General features: G+C 34.5%; 1 protein-coding gene across 4 annotated transcripts in view; it reads left to right on the top strand.

Annotated features, from left to right (window-relative positions):
- The window catches only part of TMTC3 (transmembrane O-mannosyltransferase targeting cadherins 3), a 60,547-nt gene that overhangs the window by 17,025 nt on the left and 22,598 nt on the right, over positions 1-20,924 (top strand). For all 4 annotated transcript variants that reach the window (XM_016199446.2, XM_016199445.2, XM_016199444.2 and 1 more), the window contains 5 exons: positions 1,307-1,406; positions 9,580-9,695; positions 10,131-10,303; positions 15,618-15,870; positions 20,524-20,672. In XM_016199446.2, coding sequence (XP_016054932.2) covers positions 1,307-1,406; positions 9,580-9,695; positions 10,131-10,303; positions 15,618-15,870; positions 20,524-20,672 — 791 coding nt within the window. The remainder of the gene's footprint in view (positions 1-1,306; positions 1,407-9,579; positions 9,696-10,130; positions 10,304-15,617; positions 15,871-20,523; positions 20,673-20,924) is intronic.

Raw genomic sequence — 20,924 nt, 5'->3', positions numbered from 1 at the left:
GTAAGTAAAACTTACTTGAAATGATGTTTATTTCATTATTTTTTTACAAAGCCTCTGGTTATACGGTATATATTTTTAAAAATAATATTTAACCATGACTTTATTGTAGATTCTTAAATTACTCTAATAATTCTTAACTCCCCAGTGCACAGAATCTAACTTTACTACTACACAAAATTTTAAAATTTAAAAGTTTCTGAAACATAATAAACATTTATTATTCAAGAATATAAGATTTAATCGCTCAACTTTAGTAATGTAACATATAATTGAATATAGTTTTATTCTTTGCTAAATTTTTTATGAATGTAATTTTAAAATATGTTTTAATTTGGCATTGTTTTCAAAGGACAGAAAATAGTAAGGCAAATTTAAGTAAAGGATGAAAATATATTAAAATACATGCAAACATGAACAGACATCATAACAAATGATTATATTCAGTAGTTTCATTTTGTCTGTTGCCATGTATTTCAAAATTGTGTACAGGGCTGTTCTCCATCAGCCCCTACCTACTAAGACATACTTCTAACTATAACTGTTTTTCTATTGTTATTAACCTTGAAACTCCAGAATTGCTTCTTAGCAGAGCAAAGAGGACTGTTTTGTTTTGATTCTAAGAAAAAATCATATGTTTAAATTCTGTTTCTGTGTTGGAGGGGAGTTGTATCTCCCACTATCTTGAACCTTTTGGTGTCTAGCATTTTTCAAAACATTTAAAAAATGATAGGTTGTTTTAAATTTTGCAGTGAGTTCACAATACTTTAAAGGGTGAGGCTTGGTGTTTAATACTTAAATTTTTAGAATTTAAAGGGACTTTAAAGTTTATTGTCTTTTTAAACTTTGATTTGCCAGCTTATTATGAGATATAACTTATTGAATTTATGATACTTTGTATTTTAAGAACACTTGTATTTTAAGAAAATATTTAAGAAGTACTTAGTTTTTTCTCTTTTTTTAGATTAAGAACTATACTAAATATTGTACTATAATTATATAAGATGTTACCATTGGGGGTAGCTGGGTAAAGGGTACATGGGCTCTCTACTAGTTTTGTAACTTTCTGTATGTCTACAATTATTTCAAAATAGTATTACTAATAAAAGAACTTTAAAGAGTTACTGATAAATTTACTTTTGTGGAAATACACAAATTCACCACATGAGGGCACTCAAAGAATGTCTAAGAAAGAAATGTGCACTTGAAAAGTTACGGCAATTTAGTTTCTCATTAAGTGCTGTTGCTATTATACAGCTAAATTTTCAAGATGATCTTCATTAATATGAACCCCCTTTTCCCTTTCTAGGTAACGGGTGTTGTAGGAAGAGCAGAACTTTTGTCATCTATCTTTTTTCTAGCTGCATTTTTGTCATATACCAAATCGAAAGGACCGAATAATTCCATAGGTAAATATCTTAACATTTAATTTTGTCCTATAGCTGTAAAATTTGATCTAGTCATTTTTATCTGCTTTAGTTCTGCTTATAGAGCATATGCCATACTTGTGGTTTATCATTATATATTGTACTACCTTAGCATGTATAGACATATGAAAGTATGCAACATTGTTAATATTAAAGTTTCTTGATGTAGTTTATATTTTATCATGACAGATTCTATATGATCTAATTTTTTAAAAATTATTGTAGCATATAGGAGTTTTAGGGTCATTTTTAGTTCCATCTGCTGTTACCTATAAATGATATAAGTATCAATATTTAAGTTGTCTTTCTGTAAATAAATAACACCTCTGATGGCTGTAAATTATATTATTAGGCAAAGTTAAAAGCCTATTAGAGTATAACTTATTATGTGTTGATCATAGTTCAGCTATTTATTGAGTCCCTACCCCTGGAAAATGTTTTGTATACGTTAGCTCATTAGTGCGGATGATGCCTGGCATTAAAAATGATTTTTTACAAGTGTGGATATAGTGGGCATGAAAAGGCCTCACATAATGGCCTTCACCTGATTTTGATTGATCTTAAAGTTCAACTCTTATGAGTTTTTTTCCGTACCTTCTTGGAGAATTTCCTCACCATACACCCAAGGGACCTATGATAAGAAGCCTAATTTTGTGTGTATGGAAACTAAAACGTCAAAGGTTCAAAAAATAAGTGACTTAGTGGAACAGCTTTAGTGTCTTCTCAGATTTGCGTTATAAACAGGTGTGCCTCTTGCTGCTATGCACAATACCTTCTTAAAACAGCTTGAGAGGCAGCATAGCATGGAGATTAAGAGCATGGACTGCAGAGTCTGGTTTCACATTCCAGATCCACCATTTACTAGTTCCATTTACTTCTTTGGGCAAATTACTTACCTCTTTGTGCTTTAGTTTCTTTATCTATAAAATGTAGATAATAACCTTTCCTACTGATTTTGAGGGTTAGATTGATGCCTGGGAGGCCAAGGGAGGCCTCAACCCAATAGCGATGTCCAGTATCTTCTCACGGCCCAAGAAAGGATTTAAGAGTGTGACAGAAAGATTTAGCAAAGCACAGATTTATTAAAGTGATGGTACCCACTCAAGTGAAAGCAGGCAACCTCGGAGAACAAGTCTGGGTGGAAGGTATTTATTAAATGTGGGCAAGTGGGGATAGGGTGGTCCCTGGTTTCTGGTGCTGATGGGGTGACTGCCGAAGCAGCTCATCTTCTTCCCTCTTCATCTTCCCTCTTCTCCAGGTAGCAATTTCTTTTTCTGTCCTCCTGAAACTGTCATGCAATTCAGGGGGCCGGGGGTGGGGCGGGTTCCCAAAACCATAATGCAAATTTATTATAAAGATATTATAATGGCCCTGTTGGTCACTTTTAGGTCTGTAGGCTGCTGAATTTGGGTAAGACCAGTTTTGTTTGTCTTAACTACAGTAAATTGAGGAGAGGGAAGCGCGGTAACAGGTGGTCAGTGAAGGTTACATCTGTGATGTTCCAGCTAAGACAGAAAAGGGGAGAGGTTGAGCTCAAGGCCTTTGTTCCCTATTCTAACTTTCCTGCCTCAAGACGAGTTAAACACATAAGGCATTTGGAGCAGTACATGGCTCATAATAAGCATATACCTACCTTCCCTGTTGGCCGTTCATGCAGTGAAAGGTAGTTCAGTAACTAACAATTTCCTGAGTAAGGATGAACGATAAACTTAGAAAACACTGTGCTCTGTAAGGCCGTGATCAGACTCCTGCCTCGCTAACCACCTCCTGCCATCTTTTGCGCTAGCTAGCTCCACTGCAGCCAGATGGACCGCTCCCTTCCTCACACAGGCGAAGCTCCTGCTGTACTTGCTAGTCCCTCTTTTTTGAATTTGCTTCCTGTAGCTGTCTCATTTATCTTCTTTATGTCATTGGGCCTCAGCTCAGCTGTTCCCTCCTGAGGAGCCCTCTCCTGCTCTAACTGGAATGGCCTCTCGCTTTAGGTTTTGTATTTTTTATCCTCACCCGAGGGTGTTTTCTTTTTCCCTTGTGAGAGGGACACATCAGCTGGCTGCCTTCCACACATGCCCCATGCGGCTGGGGTGGAACCTGCAACCCAGGTGTGTGCCTTGACAGCAGTCACACCCACACCCCCTGTGCCCAGGCTGGCGCTAACCATGGAGCTACACTGGCCGGGGCATGTGCCCTGATGGCTTTGACCCGGTGACTTCTGGGTGCACCAGTGGGTGTTCAACCGCTGAGCCACACCATCCAGGCTAAATGTATTATATTTTACATTCTAATTGAAAAGTTGCTAAACCCTGCTTTGGACCTCTGTCTGTGCTTTTAACCCCTGTGATACTTCTTACTCCGTGTTCCATAATTTTACACTTGAGACTACAGAATTGTGTCTGTTCTATCTAATGTATGTTTTCCTATGCAAAGATTTTTATTTTATAATTATTGAGTCACTTTAATTTCTAAGTTATTTACACCCCATACCCTTTTTATAAGCATGATCCATCCCAGGGCCTTTGCACTTGCTTTTCCATTACTTTAAAGTTCTGCTCAATTGTCATCAGTAGCACCACTTATCTTCCCCACTCCTTTTTATTTCCCTTCACCTACTTTTCTCTATAACACTCTGGTCAGCATTTTACAAAATATATCTTTACTTGTTTATTTGATTGTTGTCACACTCCCTTACAAAATGTACTAGATACTTAAAATAACTATTTGAATGCATGATGGCTGAAAGTGTGTATCTCTACACATTTGATACTTATACTTTTTCTCTCTCTCTCTTCCTTTTATTGTGTCGTTAACTTATTTGGCAGAGGTACTTGTTTTGGACAGAATCATATATGGTAATTTTGGCCACAGATATCTGATTATAAAATTCAAAGTATATCTGTTCATACAGCAATTTAGTCACCAAAGGCTAAAGAACTGAAGTGACTGGTTTCAGTAAAGCTTTTGCCTTTGTTAGAGCTATTAGTTGCTGAGATCTAATCCAACATTATAGAAGGCAACTGTTTGCTTTCTCTTCCTTGAAGTGGAAATACAAATTAGTAAAAAGCTCTGAATTTAATTAGAAGAACCAAGTTAAAGTCATTGACTCCTATTGTGCATCACTTTTAAAAACCTCCAAAATTCACCCAGCCAGTGTGGCTCACCAGTTGAGCATCAACCTATGATCCAGGCGATCCCAGTTCCTTTCCAGGTCAGGGCACATGGCCAGGTTGCACGCTCGATCCCCAGTAGGAGGAATGCAGGAGGCAGCCGATCAATGGCTCTCTCATCATTGATGTTTCTATCTCTCTCTCCCTCTCCCTTCCTCTCTCTGAAATCAACAAAGACATATTTAAAAGAAAACAAAAACCTCCAAAGTTCTTTCCTCAGCTTAAAAAATGGGTACAATTACATATGCCCTCTTACACCATAGCATGATTTTTCAGACTCAGTAAAATAATATATGCTAAACTGGTCTTATAAAGTGTTTAATATATTTTTAAAATATCTGTTTTCAAGGCCATAATTTTCCACTAATTTTCAGTATATGCATATGCACCCAGTCATATTATTCTCTATGTCATCCCCTCCCGTACTCCTTTATTCAGACATACCCCTTTCCCAATTTTTCCACCTCTTCCATATTTTTCACAGTGCAAATTTAGGTTCAACTTGTTTTGTAGATAATCATCTACTGGGGTTTTTTCCTCTGTGAATTTCTTGTTGAATTTAGCATGATATTTCAGCCCTTGGTATAATCTGTTTATCAATATTGACGGTTTTGACCTAACTAGAATCTGACAGTTTTTTCAAGGAAAGAATACTACTATACTGAGTATCCCCAACAGTGTTTTGGGTTGTTGTTTTTTTAAGTTGTTTTTGCTTTCAGTAATTTTCATCTATATAATATACTTTAAAATTAAAAACAATTTCAAAAATAGGTGAGTTTCTATATTAAGCCCAATGTCAAAAGAAACTATATTAGATACATGAATTGTGTTCTTATTTCCTCCTGGTTATTATTTGAGTTTTTTATTTTTTTTTTTTTTAAATCCTCACCCAAGGATATATTTCCCCATTGCTTTTCAGAGAGAGTGGTAGGGAGGGAAGGGATTGGGGGGGGGGGGGCGGAGGAGAGAGAGAAATGATGTGAGAGAAACACATGGATTGGTTCCTTTCCCCATGCACCCTGACCGGAGCCAGGGATCCAGCCTGCAACCTAGGTAAATGCCCATGAACGGAATCAAACCCAAGACCCTTCAGTCCAAGGGCTGACACTCTAACCACTAAGTCAAACTGGCTAGGGCTATATGAATTTTTTTGTTTTGATTAGTATTTTTTTTAATCTATCTTTATTGTTGAAAGTATTACAGATGTCCCACTTATTTCTTCCCCGTCAATCCCCTCAATCCCGCATCCTCCCCCCCGCCCCCGGCCATCACCACACTATTGTCTGTGTCCATGGGTTATGCATATATGCATATAAGTTCTTTGATTAACCTCTCCCCACCCACTCCCCCACCCCCACCTTCCCACTGAGATTCATCAGTCTGTTCCATGCTTCTGTGTCTCTGGACATAGATCCTCTGTTTTGATCCTCAGTGTATTTTGTTTATTAGATTCCACATATGACTGAGATCATGCAAAACTGAATCAGGAAGAATCAGAAAACCTGAATAGTCTAATAACAACTGATGAAATCGAAGCACTAAATAAAAAAATCCCAGCAAACAAAAGCCCTGGTCCAGACAGCTTCATGGAGCTTTCTAATTCTTTAAGTTGTAGGGTTAGATAGCTTACTAAAAATTTTTCTTGCTTTTTGAGGTAGGCCTGTAGTGCTATGAACTTCGCTCTTAAGACTGCTCTCACTGTGTCCCATAGATTTAGGGTTGTTGTGTGTTCATTTTCATTTGTTTCCAGGAAGTTTTTTATTTCTTTCTTGATATTATTGGTAACCCATTCATTGTTTAATAACATGCTATTTAGCCTCCATGTGTTTGAATGTTTTTGATTGTTTTTACTGTAGTTGATTTCTAATTTCATACCATTGTGATCTGAGATGCTTGATATGATTTCATTCTTCTTGAACTTGTAGAGACTTGTTTTGTGTCCTAAGATGTAGTCTGTCTTTGAGAATGACCCATGTGCACTTGAGAGGAATGTATATTCTGCACCTTTGGGGTGAAATATTCTGTAAATGTTAATTAAATGCCATTTAGAGTCACTGTTTCTGTGTTGACCTTTTGTCTGGAAGATCTATCCAGTGAAGTCAGTGGGGTGTTCAAGTCCACGACTATGACTGTACTGTTGCTCTCTCCCTTAAAGCCCTTAAGGTTATTATTGATAGGTCCTTATTTCTTGCCATTTTAATTCTTTATGCCTATGTTTCTCTCTCTGTTTCTTATTATTACAGCAATCCCTTTAACGTTTCTTGCAATACTTCTATTTCTCCTTCTAATTACAGCAGTCTAACATTTCTTGCAATGCTGGTTTGGTGGTGGTGAACTCCTTTAGCCTTTTTTTGTCTGAGAAGCTCTTTATTTCACAATCTAATTTGAATGATAGCCATCCTGGATAGAGTATTCTTGGTTTCAGATCCTTGTTTTGCATTACCTTGACTACTTCATGCCGTTCCTTTCTGGCCTGTAGAGTTTCTGATGAGAAGTCAGCTGACAACCTTCTGGGAGCTCCTTTGTAGGTAACAGATTGCTTTTCTCTAGCTGCCTTTAAGAGTCTCTCTTTGTCTTGAATTTTTGGCATTTTAATTATGATGTGTCTGGGTGTGGGCCTCTTTGGATTCTTCTTGCTTGGGAGTCTGTCTTCTGAAGTTGTGTGACTTTTTCCTTGACCAGGTTAGGGAAGTTTTCTGCCATTATTTCTTCAAACAGGTTCTCTAACTTTTGCTTACTTTTGACCTCTTTTGGTAGTCCTGTGATGTGAATATTGTTATGTTTTATGCTATCCCACAGCTTCCTTAGACTATCCTTCTGTTTTTTAATTGCTTTTTCTCTTTGGATCTCTGATTGAATGATTTTTTTCTACCCTGTCTTCTAATTCACTGATCCAATGCTCAGATTCCTCTAATCTGCTGTTTATTTATTTCATTGTGTTCTTTATTTCTGCTATTTCATTCTTCACTTCTGACTGGTCATCTTTCATAGTTTCCATACCTTTTTTCATGCTGTTCAGCATCCTTACAATCAGTATTCTGAATTCTGTGTCTGATAGATTGCTTATCTCTACTTCATTTAGCTCTTTTTCTGGAGACTGCTCTTGTTCTTTTATTTGGGGCTTGTTTTTTTGTCTCCCCATTTTGGCTGCCTGTTTGGGTTTGTTTCTATGTATTAGGTAGACCTGCTAGGACTCTTAAGTGTTTTTGGAAGGTCTCTGGTGCAGGCCAATGTCAGCCACTGTTTGTGAACTGGCCTTGAGTACCCTGTTTAGAGCTATCAACAACCTACAGTTTGAGGTCCCCTCTTTTGGGGCTGGGTGCGTTTAGACACAGCCAAGATGCACACCAAATTCTATTTTTCCAGGGCCAGGGTCCAGAAGCAGATCAGGCAAAGACTCAAAGAACTCAGAGGTCTGCCTCTGCCTGCAGGATGATTAAGCTGATTCTCTTAATGATCCTCAGGCTGTAGAACCTCCACAGGGTGGGGCAGCTGATTGTTATCAGTCTTTTAATGAGCCTCAGGCTTTAGAAACTCCAAAGGCTAGGGCCAGAGGTTTTCCAGCAGAGTGGGGCAGTTGCTTCCACCTCAGGCAAAAGCTGCTAGAAGGTAAATGTCCGACTGTGAAAGATGTCCTCTGGTGCGTAGGGAATGACTCAGCACAGAAATCCAGAAGGATGCCCTCAGAGCTCTTTCTCCAGAGTCCACAACCCTAGATTCTCCTCATATAGCTACAGTCCACTCTGCCCTCCCTCTGCTGGAGCCCAGGGTGAGTGGCTGCACATGAAACTTTGTGTGTTGGCTCTTTAAGAAGGTGCCTGAATCTCCAGCCGTCTGCCTGGCAAACAGAAACCTGGCTGCTTTTCACAGCCAGATGTTTAGTGGGCACCTTTCTCAGATCTGGTGTTCTTGACTGGGAAGTCTAGCCTGGGGTTTAGCCTCCAGAGTCCTCAGTGGGAACCCTCCCACAGCTGAGATATCTATCTAGACCTTCAGCTGCTGCCTGTGGGAGGCCAGCCAGCCCTCTCAAGCCTCTGCACTTTCTACCAGTCTCCATTCTTCCTCCTTGGTCATGAGAGTGCTCTCTAGCTCGTCTTCAGTTGCAGTTGATTATTTAGGATGGTTTTTCTATACTTTATTTGTAATTCCAGTTTGGTCCCAGGAGAGTGTGTAGCTTCCACTCAGTCCACCACCATCTTTAATCTCCTTGATTAGTATTTTTAATGAATAAAAAATGAGGTCATACATCGTACTATCATTTTTTTTTAAACTGGAAAAAAAAATGGAGGTTGTATTTTCCAGTAAGAAAACTGAAGCTCAGAACAGTTGCCCAATGTCACAAAGCAAGTTAATAGTAGATTCAGAATTACTCTAATAAGTCATTGTTCTTTAATTAAATTACTACTAAAGTAGACATTTACTTAAAGTTGATGATGTAGATTTTTCATTTAAATAGAGCTTGTGAATATTTTATTGTAAATTTTTAAAAGAATGGTATTGATTTATATTCTTATTATTAACCTGTTTCAGTTTTTCTAGTCTTTCTTAGTAAAAATGGTACTCTACTTTGCCTAGTAGTTTTTAGTGTCAGGTTTTTAATAAGTGAAGTATATTGATATCCGTGTGTTAATTTCAGGTATTTGCCTTTATCTCAAATTGATAGTTCATTAATTATGACTCTCAAGCTTATAAGTTTCTCATCTCCAAATTGGCCGCCCTACATTTGGTTGAAAAGTTAGTATTTGGTTGGATAATCTTTATCTCCACAAAAAATTGTTAATTTAAATTAGACATCTTGATGTTTTATTTTGAATATGCAAAGCATAACTTACTCATACATTTTAAAATATAAGTGTGGGAAGTGGCACAAATGTGAATATAGAATCACAAGTAAAATTTTTCAGTAATATATAATAGTTATCTAACTTAAAATATCCTTTTGTGATATAAAATTATTTTGTGTAGTTCTATATTTTTCTTTTCTTAAATTGCAGTGTGGACTCCAATTGCATTGACAGTGTTTTTAGTGGCTGTTGCAACATTGTGTAAAGAACAAGGAATAACAGTTGTGGGAATTTGCTGTGTGTATGAAGTATTTATTGCCCAGGGGGTAAGGAGAAATATAAATTTTTTTTGATGCTCTCTTTTATCCTATTTGAATCTGATTATAATAAATTTAATTTCTAAATGTATGATGTAAATAAGTCCGTTTACCAATAATATCAAAATTTTGCAAGGAACAAGCATGTTTTCCCTCATACTACTGAAAATTACTCAACATTTTATAACACCTTGAGCTTTTTAAAGGCTGCTTTTTAAGTTTCAGTACTGGAATTGTTAGGCAATTTGGAATACTTTACAATATAATTAATTATTGGATAAGATTATTGGGCTCCATTTTATTCATTATCAGTTCCACAAATTGTTCCATATTGATTTTATAATTATAGTCAGTTTCTATCTAATCTTGTTTTTAGACAGTACTACATTGTCGAAAACATTGTAGCATATGTTACTTATTTAAAATATTTTTCTTCTTTTCCAGTATACTTTGCCTTCATTATGTACTACTGCTGGACAGTTTCTCCGTGGAAAGGGTAGTTTTCCGTTTTCTGTGCTGCAGACATTGATAAAACTCATCGTTTTGATGTTCAGTACACTATTACTTGTTGTGATTAGAGTCCAGGTTATTCAGTCGCAACTCCCAGTGTTCACCAGGTATGAATTTCTGTGTTTTTGTTACTGTTTGTTTTTACATCCTTTTTAAATTAACTGTGGATTTTAAGTGATTGTAAATATTTTAGAAAGTCTTTAGTTTACATTGAGGTTTTTAACAGCTTTATTGAGTTATAATTAATATTTTTTTAAAACATGCATATATTTAAAATGTACAAATTAATAAATTTTGAGATACGTATACACTGGTGAAACCAGCACAGTCAAGATATAATTACCCTCACATTGGTTAGGTGTTAAGTCTTCTATATCCTTGATGATTTTTCCTATTTGTTCTATTAATTATTGAGAGGATGTTGAAATCTCAGACTATAATTATAGGTTTTTCTGTTTTTCCTGTCAGTTGAATCTCTTTTTTGCTTTTGTGTTTTAAAACTATCAATAAGTGCATAAACATTTTGGGTTGTAATTTCCTCTTGCCCTTTATTATTATTAAATGAGCTTTATCCCAAGTAATAGTCTTTACTCAGAAATTTACATTGTCTTATATTAATATAGCCACACAAGCCATATTAATATAGTTAGTGTTAACACACTTAACTTTTTCCAGCCTATTACTTTTTGTCCATCTATAGCTTTATATTTAAAGTGGATTTTCTCTTTTTGTTTGGTCAGATTATCAGTCTTTTAAATGGAGTGTTTCAGTTATTTACATTTAATATGATATGACGTAGTTTGATGTAAATGTAACTTCTTGTTCATTGGTTTTTTGGGTCTCATCTCTTTGTTTCCCTTTTTCTCTGTCTTCTTTTGTATTAGTGTTTTTTAATTCCATTTTTATCTCCTTGTTGGCTTGTTTGCTATAAATTTTTGCTATTTTTTTGTTTACTTTTTAGTGATTGCTTTAGCACAGCAATTTTCAACCTTTTTCATCTCATGGCACACATAAACTAATTACTAAAATTTTGCAGCACACCAAAAATATATTTTTTGCCTACTTGACAAAAAAAAAAAAAGGTACAATTTTGATTCATTCACACAGGATGGCTATTGTTATGTTGGCTGTTGTCATTTTTTTATTTGACAATCTAAGAGAAAAAAGGTCAGTGCCCCTGACTAAATAGTCAGCTATTGCATGTTTTAAAAATTTTTGCAGCACACTGGTTAAAAATCACTGCTTTAGGCTTTTTGTATATAGACACCCTTTGCTTGTCACAGTTTATCTTCAAGGGCTATTATAATTGCAAGTATATATATTATAAATGTCAGTGTATATAGTATAAACATATAAGTAAATTCTTATGTAAATATATAAAATTGTTGTGAATAAGAATTTAGCCTTTGTGTTATTTGCATACATTTTCCTTGCATATACCTTGTACATCCCACAATACATTGTTATTTTCTGCTTTAAACAATTATCTTTGGAAGAAATTTAAATTGTTTTTAAAAGTCTATTATATTAAAGCATAGATAAACAATTTCTGGTATTCTTCATTTTTTTATTAAATCGAGATTTTCATCTGGTACCATTTTTCCTTGTGACTGAAGGACTTTAACATTTCTTTACATGTAGGTCTGCTGGTGATAAATTCCTTTAGCTTCTGTATATAAAAATATTTATTTTATTTTGCCTTTTTTTTTTTTTTTTTTTTTAAGTGTAATCCTTCATTGTAGAATCCTACATTGACTGTTCTTCATTCAGTAATCTAAAAATGTTACTGTGCTACTTCCTGGCTTGCATTGTTTTCCACGGCAAATCTTCTGTCATCCTTATCTTTATGCTTCTGCATGTAGTGTGTCTTTTTTTTCTAGGCTGCTTTTTGTATTTTCTCGTTATCATTGTTTCTCTTTATTTTTTTGAGACAAGTGATATATATCATTGTATTAGTTTTATGTATACAACATAATGGTTTGATATAGAGAGAGGGGAATGATTACCATAATAAGTTTAGTTAGCATCCGTCACTATACATATTTACACAAAAAAATTTTTCTTGTGGAAAAATTTTAAGATCTACTCTCTTAGTAACTTTCAAATATGTAATAAACTCACTGTATGGTGTTTTTAACTATAGTCACCAGGCTGTAAATTATATCCCCAGGGCTACTCAATTTATAACTGGAAGTTTGGGAGGTGATCCAAAGGTACAAACTGTTTCTCTAATCTTCATATTTTTTTGTGCTTAGGTTAATTGAACTTTCATGTATCATTTCTTGGTCAGTTTAGATTAAATAATTTTCCTCCTCATGGATTACACTTTCCTATTTCACCTGCCTGGTAATTTTTTAATAGGTGCATATGTGAGTTTTACCTTAATGTATTCCTATAGATAGTTTAGACTTTGTTCTGGGATATATTTATATGTATAAAAAGTTTCATCTTCTAGTCCTACCTTTTTAAGCTTTGTTTTGTGAGATCACAGTAGCATTTTGATTAGGGCTAATATTGCTCCACTTCTGACACAAGACCCTTCTGACTACCCATTGAACTGTGAATTGTGAAGATTTCCACTCTGGCTGCTGAGGAACTATTCCAGCTCTGTATTATATTTGGGAATTTTTCTCTGATTCTTTCAGGAGGTACTTTCCTACTTGTATTAGTTTTCCTATAGCTGCTATAACAAATTACCAGAAATTGGGTTGCTTAAAGCATCAGAAATTTATTCTCACCGTGCTGGAGGCCAGATGTCCAAAATCAGGGTGTCAGGCACAGCTGTTGCCATCTGAAGGCTCTGAGGAAGAATCTGTTCCCTGCCTCTTTGCAAGCTGCCGGTGGTTGCTGGCAGTCTTTGTCATTCCCTGGTGTGTTGCTGCATCGCTTCAGTCCTCTTCACCTTTGTCTGACCTTCTTCCCTGTGTGTTTCTCTGTATTCTCTCCACTTTGTATAACAATAGTAGTCACTGGATTTATCACCCAGCCTAACCCAGTAGGACCTCATCTTAACTAAAGACCCTATTTCCAAATAAGGTCCCATTCCTGGGTGCTAGGTAGACAGTGAATTTTGGGGAGACATGATTCAACCCGCTACACTGACCTTGAGTATTTCCTTACATAATATGCTGATTAGTTTTCATCAGTACTGAAAACTGGAGTGACTCTAAGGATCTCCTGAGTTTTCTTTCTCAAATTTCTTCTTGATGATATTCTCACTAACTCTGGATCCCAGGACTCTGCCTGGATTCTCCCTCACAGCTCCACAACTAAAAACTCTAAGTACTAAACTTTCCAGCTAGGGCTATTTTTCTTCTCCAAGGTATTACTGTCCTCCTTTGCTTGATGGTCAATGTGTTAAAAAAAAAAAAAAAAGCTTTTTGGATTTTGTCCAGTTTTTCAGTTTTTTAAGGCTAGAAGCAAAAGTTACACTGAATGTTAATAGCCTACATATCATTTTTTACTGTTGTAACATTTAGCATTTTTTCCATTTCACCTTACTTGGCTAAAATTTAAATGAAATTTTAACTAGTTCCCTGTTAAATTTTATTTAAGTTACTGACATTATAAGCAAGAACTTTTTTTTTTTTAAACAAAAGACCAAAATGTTGTTCATGTTGCTGTCCATAATAGTGCATTGCTGGTTAGAATGTTACTCAGGTAATTCTCTTATGTCCAGGACTATCTTTGCAATATTTTTGCAAGTAATTATCCTTCTCAATAGTATTTTTTCATTAAAGAATAATTACTTTTTAACTTCTTGAATATTTACCTTCAGATCTAGCCATGCTTAACTGAACAACTCATTTAAGTATTAAAGTATGAGAAAGAGATTGAATTGTAGATATACACCTTTTCTTTTTTACCCCTTAGTTTCAGTGTTTTTATTCTGTTTACCATTTCTTTTAGAAAATTTGGTATCTCATTTCTAATTCTATACTGTGAAAATGTCTGAATGTATTTGTTTTGTGTATGTATGTGTGGATGGGTGTTTGGGGTATGTTACATATAAATATATATTTGTGTGTGTGTATATAAATCTTACTCTGTTATATTACCCTATGAAGTTGATTATAATATGATTTAATTTGCTTTGACATGCTATCTTTCTCTGCAGTTCATTTATTAAATCAGCTATTCTAAATAAATTATTAATTATAATAAATGAACTCTGAATAGTGGATTAAAGGAGAAAACACAGCTTTGTGTTCAGTTCTGTTGGTTATTTTGGGAATTTAAGCCCTGATTCTCAAGATTTATTATTTTTCATAATGTAGATATTTAAATACAAAAAATTTTTTATGACATTATTTGTTTAAATAGTATCTACTTTTCTCAATCATTTGATATTTTTAAGAAGACCGAGTAAAACAAATGGTAGAGGTTGATTTTTCACTGATTTAGTCATTTTAAAATGAGAAGTTGATTTTTTATAGGACTACAGATATTAATTTAGCCAATAAAATTTAGAACATAGCATAAAGAAATAAAAGTGAAGTTATTCTTTTGAAATGCACTTTTAAAAAATGATTTGACTTAGTTTTCAGGAAATAGATTAACTTAATGAAATGTACATTAAATATATCATGGCCTGGGGAATATAAACTAGTATTTAAGTTTATATGAATATTTAATAGGAGAAAAAAGTAGAACACAAAATGTTACATAGCCCTATATAGTTAGTACCCTGTGCTGGAAATTTGGTTTTTAGCTCCCTAAAAGCAAACAAACAGGAAAAGCTCATAAGTGATATAGTTTCCTCTTTCTGTGACAAGAGAAAAACAGTAACTTTTTCTAGGAACATAATTTTTATTAGCATTTAGTGCTGAAAGAAACTTCTCGGAAGCGTTCATACATCACATGCAATAATGAATCTTACCCAACTTATTACTTTTAATCAGAAGGTCATAATTTAATGAAAGCACTTCTGCAGTGTCATAATATTATAGTATGCATTTCTGATTTATTCTAATAAAAAAAAAACTAGAAATAGATAACCTGCTGCCCTTCAATCAGTTCTTCATAACTAGACACTCTTCTCAACTAGATATTCTATAAGGATTAGACACTTTAGCCTGGCCGGGCGTGGCTCAATGGTTAAGCGTCAACCTAAGATCCAGGCGATCAGGGTTCGATTCCCGGTCAGGGCACATGCCCAGGTTGCGGGCTGGGCAGCCAATCAGTGACTCTCTCATCATTGATGTTTCTATCTCTCTCTCTCCCTCTCCTTTCCTCTCTCTAAAATCAATAAAGATATATTTTTTTTAAAAAAAGATTAGTCACTTTAAATTCTGGCAGGAATCTGAGGTATTACATATAAAGCATTGCTTTTATTATTATTTAGTATTTTAGTTATATGTTAATTTTATGTTTAGAAAGTGTTTTAGTTTAAATAACTTTTTTTTCATTCTTTATGTACAGGTTTGATAACCCAGCTGCTGTGAGCCCAACTCCTACAAGGCAGCTAACTTTTAACTATCTCCTTCCTGTGAATGCTTGGCTTCTATTAAATCCTTCAGAGCTCTGCTGTGATTGGACCATGGGAACAATACCACTTATAGAGTCATTTCTAGATATTCGAAATGTTGCCACATTTACTTTCTTTTGTTTTTTGGGGGCTTTGGGAGTATTCAGTCTCAGATACCCCGGTGGTTCCTCCAAAGCTGTTTTAATGGTAAGGAACTTGCTTAATTGTTTAGATGATATTACATTCCATTGATTAATTCATCAGATCATCTTTTTAGAAACAGAATCTTTGTTTAACATCATTCTAATTTGTGAACTTATTTTAGGTTATCCTAAAATTATATATCAGAATTTGATATGCAGGCATAATTTTACATATATTCAGCATGTAAAACAAAAAATAATTATTAATTTTCCTAATTTGGTAGGAACTTTGAAATCATGAGGCATCTCTTTTGGCATCATTTTTTTATATTTTTTACCTTTTTACCCAACTATATTATACACCTTTTGAAGAAATGGATCATATTATATATTTCTTTGTGTTTTTTTGACACAGAGAAGAGTGTCATCTAAGATGTGCAGCTAGAAATATATAGCTCTTTAATTCTCATTAGCAAGATTATCATTACTCCCTAAGGCATTTCTTACTCTGTTCAGAGAACTCTAATTGAAAATCTTCTTGTTGTTTTTCTGAAGTCCATTTCTTTGTAAATTTCTTACTCTACCCTCACTTCTAACTCATGATAGTTTTCATGCCCTTCTTTTAAATTATTGAAGACAATAATAATCTTTAATATTTTCTTGAGCCTTTACCCAAAAGTGTTTCTAATAATCTGCAAATATATCTCTTCAATCTGCAACCACTAGATTTATTTAATAAATAAAAATGTTTTATTGCAACCCATGTACCTGGCAGCGTTTAGACACTAGATATGATAATAAAAAGAAATACAAGGTCTTCATTTCCAGGGAAATTTTATTCTAGAGAAATTTGAAGCCAATTTCTGAGATAAAGAGAAGATTGATAGAATATAGGGTTTAGGGGAAAGATTAATTTACCATTATCTTTGGACCTATTGAAGTTTATGGGCCTTTGAAACATCCTAGTGTAGAGAAGATTTTGAATATCACTTTGTACCTGGAGTTCAGAGACGCCTAAACTGCAGATAAAAGTTTGATCAGTTGGCACAGAGATAGTAATTGAGGCCAGATGTGGATAAGGAGGGCTGTGGAGAGGTTATGGCAGCCTTTCTCAACTGGGGTTTTGTCATGTTTCTCAAAGATTATAACGCTAGTACCGTTCTGCATGCGTAGAGTAGAAGTTCATGTATGCATATAATGAATACCTTAGAGTATTTGGTCATAATTCTCTCTAAGAAAATAGTTGAAGGGGCTGAATAGAGTGAAAGAGAAGAAGCCTACTACTAGGTCTTGAAAAGTTTCATTATTTAGAATTGTAGAAGAGAATGAGCCTAAATAAGAGCTAGACCAAATGGACAGAAGAGTAGGAAAGTTTCAAGAAAGACAGAATGCTGAACACTAACAGTGCTGTCAAGTAGAAGTTGACTTTTTTTAGGTGTGTTAGTTACTTTAGTGAAATTTATTTCTGTGGAATGATTTGATTAGGAGATGAGAAAGTGGAGATTGCTAGTGTAGATAACCTATTGGGGTAATTTAATTTAACTTTGAATATTTCAGAGAATAAGACAAGCTTGAAATTATTGCCTGCCTAAGTAAGAAAAGACTGCCGATCAGACAGTGGCTTCACACATAGCAGACTGCTGATCTTATGATGGGCTTGGGGGACCCTTAGACGTGAGAGTGTGTTGATATTGGAGGTAGAACTGTTGATTCATTGGCACTTAAGATCACTTTCATTGTAATACTCAGTTGGCTGACTTGTAGAAGCAAAGGGATATCACTGAAGGGTTGGCTTACAAAAACATAATCATTGAGTTGAATTTAAGCACAGTTAAAATCAGCTACTTGTTACCATGGCTGCCAAAGTCTTTTCCTGGGAGTGTGGGAACTTGTTTTATACCTGAGGAACATATTAAATGATTAAGGTAGCTTAAAATACGTTGTCAAAGGAGAATATTTTTAAGGTTGGAGAGGCAAGAGCATGCTTAAGTATAGGTAGGAAAGATACAATTGATTGGAAAGTCACTGTGTTAATGAAAGAAGAGGTGATTATAATGAGATTTGTGAGGAGCAGGGGGATGTGGACTTCAGGTTTGGCCTGAGATAAATTAATGGAGACACCTTTTGTTACAGGAAGGAGGGAAATGAAAGGGAATGTGTGTGGATGCTGGTATGTTTAGTAGCACAGAATTGAAAGAATTTTTGTTTTGTGGCTTTAGTTTTCTCTCCAAGTTCGGAAGTGTGGTCACCTGCAAAAAGTGGCATGGATAAAAAGTTTAAGGAAAGTAGGCAAATTTCAATGTAGTCAAAGGAAAGTTGGAGTGAACCTACCAAAGAAACCTAGGAATCCTGAGTAGTCTTAAGAATCAGTTCGAAGTCTGTGATCATGAATTTGTGATGATATTAATCTATTCCACTTGGGAGCTGCTTCTAGTAGTGTTTGTTGCTCAGATAAATATAGACAATGCAGATATATGGCAGGTATACCCAAAGCTGAGGTTATGCTAAAAGAAAGGTAAAAAAGGAGGGGTGGGTGAATTTAAAGATTTTGCAAATGAAAGAATGATGCGTAAATGTTAAGCTGAATAGAAAATAGAGGGTAGTATCAATGAATAAACATAGTTTTATATAAATTCTATTTTATGTGTATGAAAGAGGAACAGTTATGACCTTAGATTAACAGCTTAAACTATAGTCTTAAACATGCTATTTTTTTGTGGTGATATTTTCTGAAGATCTCTGGAAGGGATAAGTATATCAAAGGAGTACCTACCAAGTACAAGATACTGTGTTAAGCACTTATTAATAAAATGTCCTGAGTATCTCAACAATAAAATTTAAGTAGTTATTTTATTTATAAACAGTTGCAAATAGTCAATTCATTAGTTTACCTTTATGTTACAAGGGAAGTAAGAAGTGACACAAATTTGTCTCCAGACTCTCTGCTCTTTCCACTGCTAGCCTTCCTTTCAAAAAGAATTTACATCATTGGAGGAAGGAGATTATGCTAGTCATAGTGAATTAGGTTGGCATACATTAATAGAGAGCATACTAGGATATCTAAGTTAATAATTAATGGAGACATTCTTTACCTAAGAACCAATAGATTTTAGGGTAGATTGCTATTCTTTTTTGTGTAGCTTATGCATCAGTCCAGGATGCATCTTTGGATCAGTTTAATACTTTTTCTTTCAAATGAAATTTCTTTAGGACAGCCATGAATTAATACGCAATATTAAAAAAAAAAAAAAAAGACTATATACTTAATAATATCTGTTTGTTTCACAGCTAGCTGGTTATTTTTATCAAGCACTTCTGGGAAATGTAAATGATTTATGCACTCTCAATGTTTTACTATTTTGATTTAAAGAAAACAATAAAATTTCAGATATATAAATTGGTATACTACTGAACAGTATGGTGGTAGTGTTTTTCTTCAGATTCAATATTGTCTCAATAGAAATCATTAATTTGTGATTCATGGAGAAAGTATTCTTTTTAATATAAATACATGTCTACATTTATATTTTACCAATAAAGAGACATTCTTTCCTCTCAAACTATTAAGACTCTCAAACTTACAAAGCTGAAGGATCAATTTGTTTATTCAATTAGGTACTATAAAACAAATCAAGGTAACAAAATATGGAAGCATATGTCCATAGAAACAGATGTTCCAATGATAGCTAACTTATTTTATTCCACAAGTTATTTCTGTGCTAGTTATTTGTGTCCTACCTTTTGTAATCGCTTAATGGCTTTATAACCTGGAAACCATATGCCATCCAATTTTCAAAATGAAAAAAATACTAAATATTTTTCAGATGTTTTATTTCAGTTAGAATTTCAGACATTCTTGTTAGAATTTCTTACAAGTCTTAGGAAAAAAGACTAAAAGACTATTGTTTTAAAGGGAGGCAGTTTTATTCTTAAATATATTCTAAGCCTATGTTACATGTATCTGACTCATCAGAATATTATGCAAAGTATGCTGAGATATAGAAGTAGTAGTGTACTGTCTTGTCTGAAACACACCTTATCAGTTTCCAGTATGATGTGGCTACTTATAATAGTAACAAAAACTGACATGTTCAGCTATTTTATCAACCTTTGTGGTTTTGTTTTGTTAAAACCTGTTAATGGTCTTTGTCAGTTACTGCATGCACATTTGTTACATGTATAAAAATTATCAATGTCTTAGACATATTTTCAAAACATACTTCTTTTTTATTATTTTTTTAAATATATCTTTAGTGATTTCAGAGAGAGTAAGGGAGAAGCAGAGAGAGGTAGAAACGTCAATGATGAGAGAGTCATTGATCGGCTGCCTCCTGCACACCCTACACTGGGGATCGAGTCTGCAACCCGGACATGTGCCCTGACCTGGAAAGGAACTGGGATCTGCCGGATCATAGGTCGATGCTCAACCACTGAGCCGCACCGGCCGGGCAAAAAAAAAACACTTCTTTTTTTTTAATTAGATGAACCTTAATTATAAGTTTTAACATCCAAAAAGACTTCATCTCACCTGGTTGACATACATTTTTGTTTGTTGTTATCCTTCAGTTGCCTTCTTTATATTTAAGTTAATACTATTTTTAATATTATTAAAAATGGTCCACTATTAATTTCCAAATTAAATGACAGAATATTTGGATTTGACTCTTGAGTGTTCATATATTTTTTAATTTAATAAAATCTTTTTTTTTCTTCGTAGGCGCTTTGTTTAATGGCATTACCATTTATTCCTGCATCGAACCTTTTTTTTCCAGTTGGATTTGTTGTTGCTGAGCGAGTACTATATGTGCCTAGCATGGGATTCTGTATTTTGGTAGCCCATGGATGGCACAAAATATCAAATAAAAGGTGAGTTTAAGCATTAGTTTATTTTGTGCTTACTAACTATAGAATCAAATGTGATACATTTAAGTACTTAAGTGTTTGTTTAGTTCAGTTTTGTAAGTCATACTTTTATACATTTCTGTTTTTCACCTTGATAGTCTCATTTTTCTGTAATTCATGTTAGGAAATTTCCATAGCACCTACTGCATCTTATGTTCTTCATATTTATATATTTATTTTGCAGCCTGAAACATAAACTTTGAGTCAGATCCAAAT

The sequence above is a fragment of the Miniopterus natalensis genome, chromosome 2 (genome assembly GCF_054644295.1).
Source record: "Miniopterus natalensis isolate mMinNat1 chromosome 2, mMinNat1.hap1, whole genome shotgun sequence".
NCBI classification, from domain to species: domain Eukaryota; kingdom Metazoa; phylum Chordata; class Mammalia; order Chiroptera; family Miniopteridae; genus Miniopterus; species Miniopterus natalensis.
This window is presented reverse-complemented; position numbering and strand designations above follow the sequence as displayed.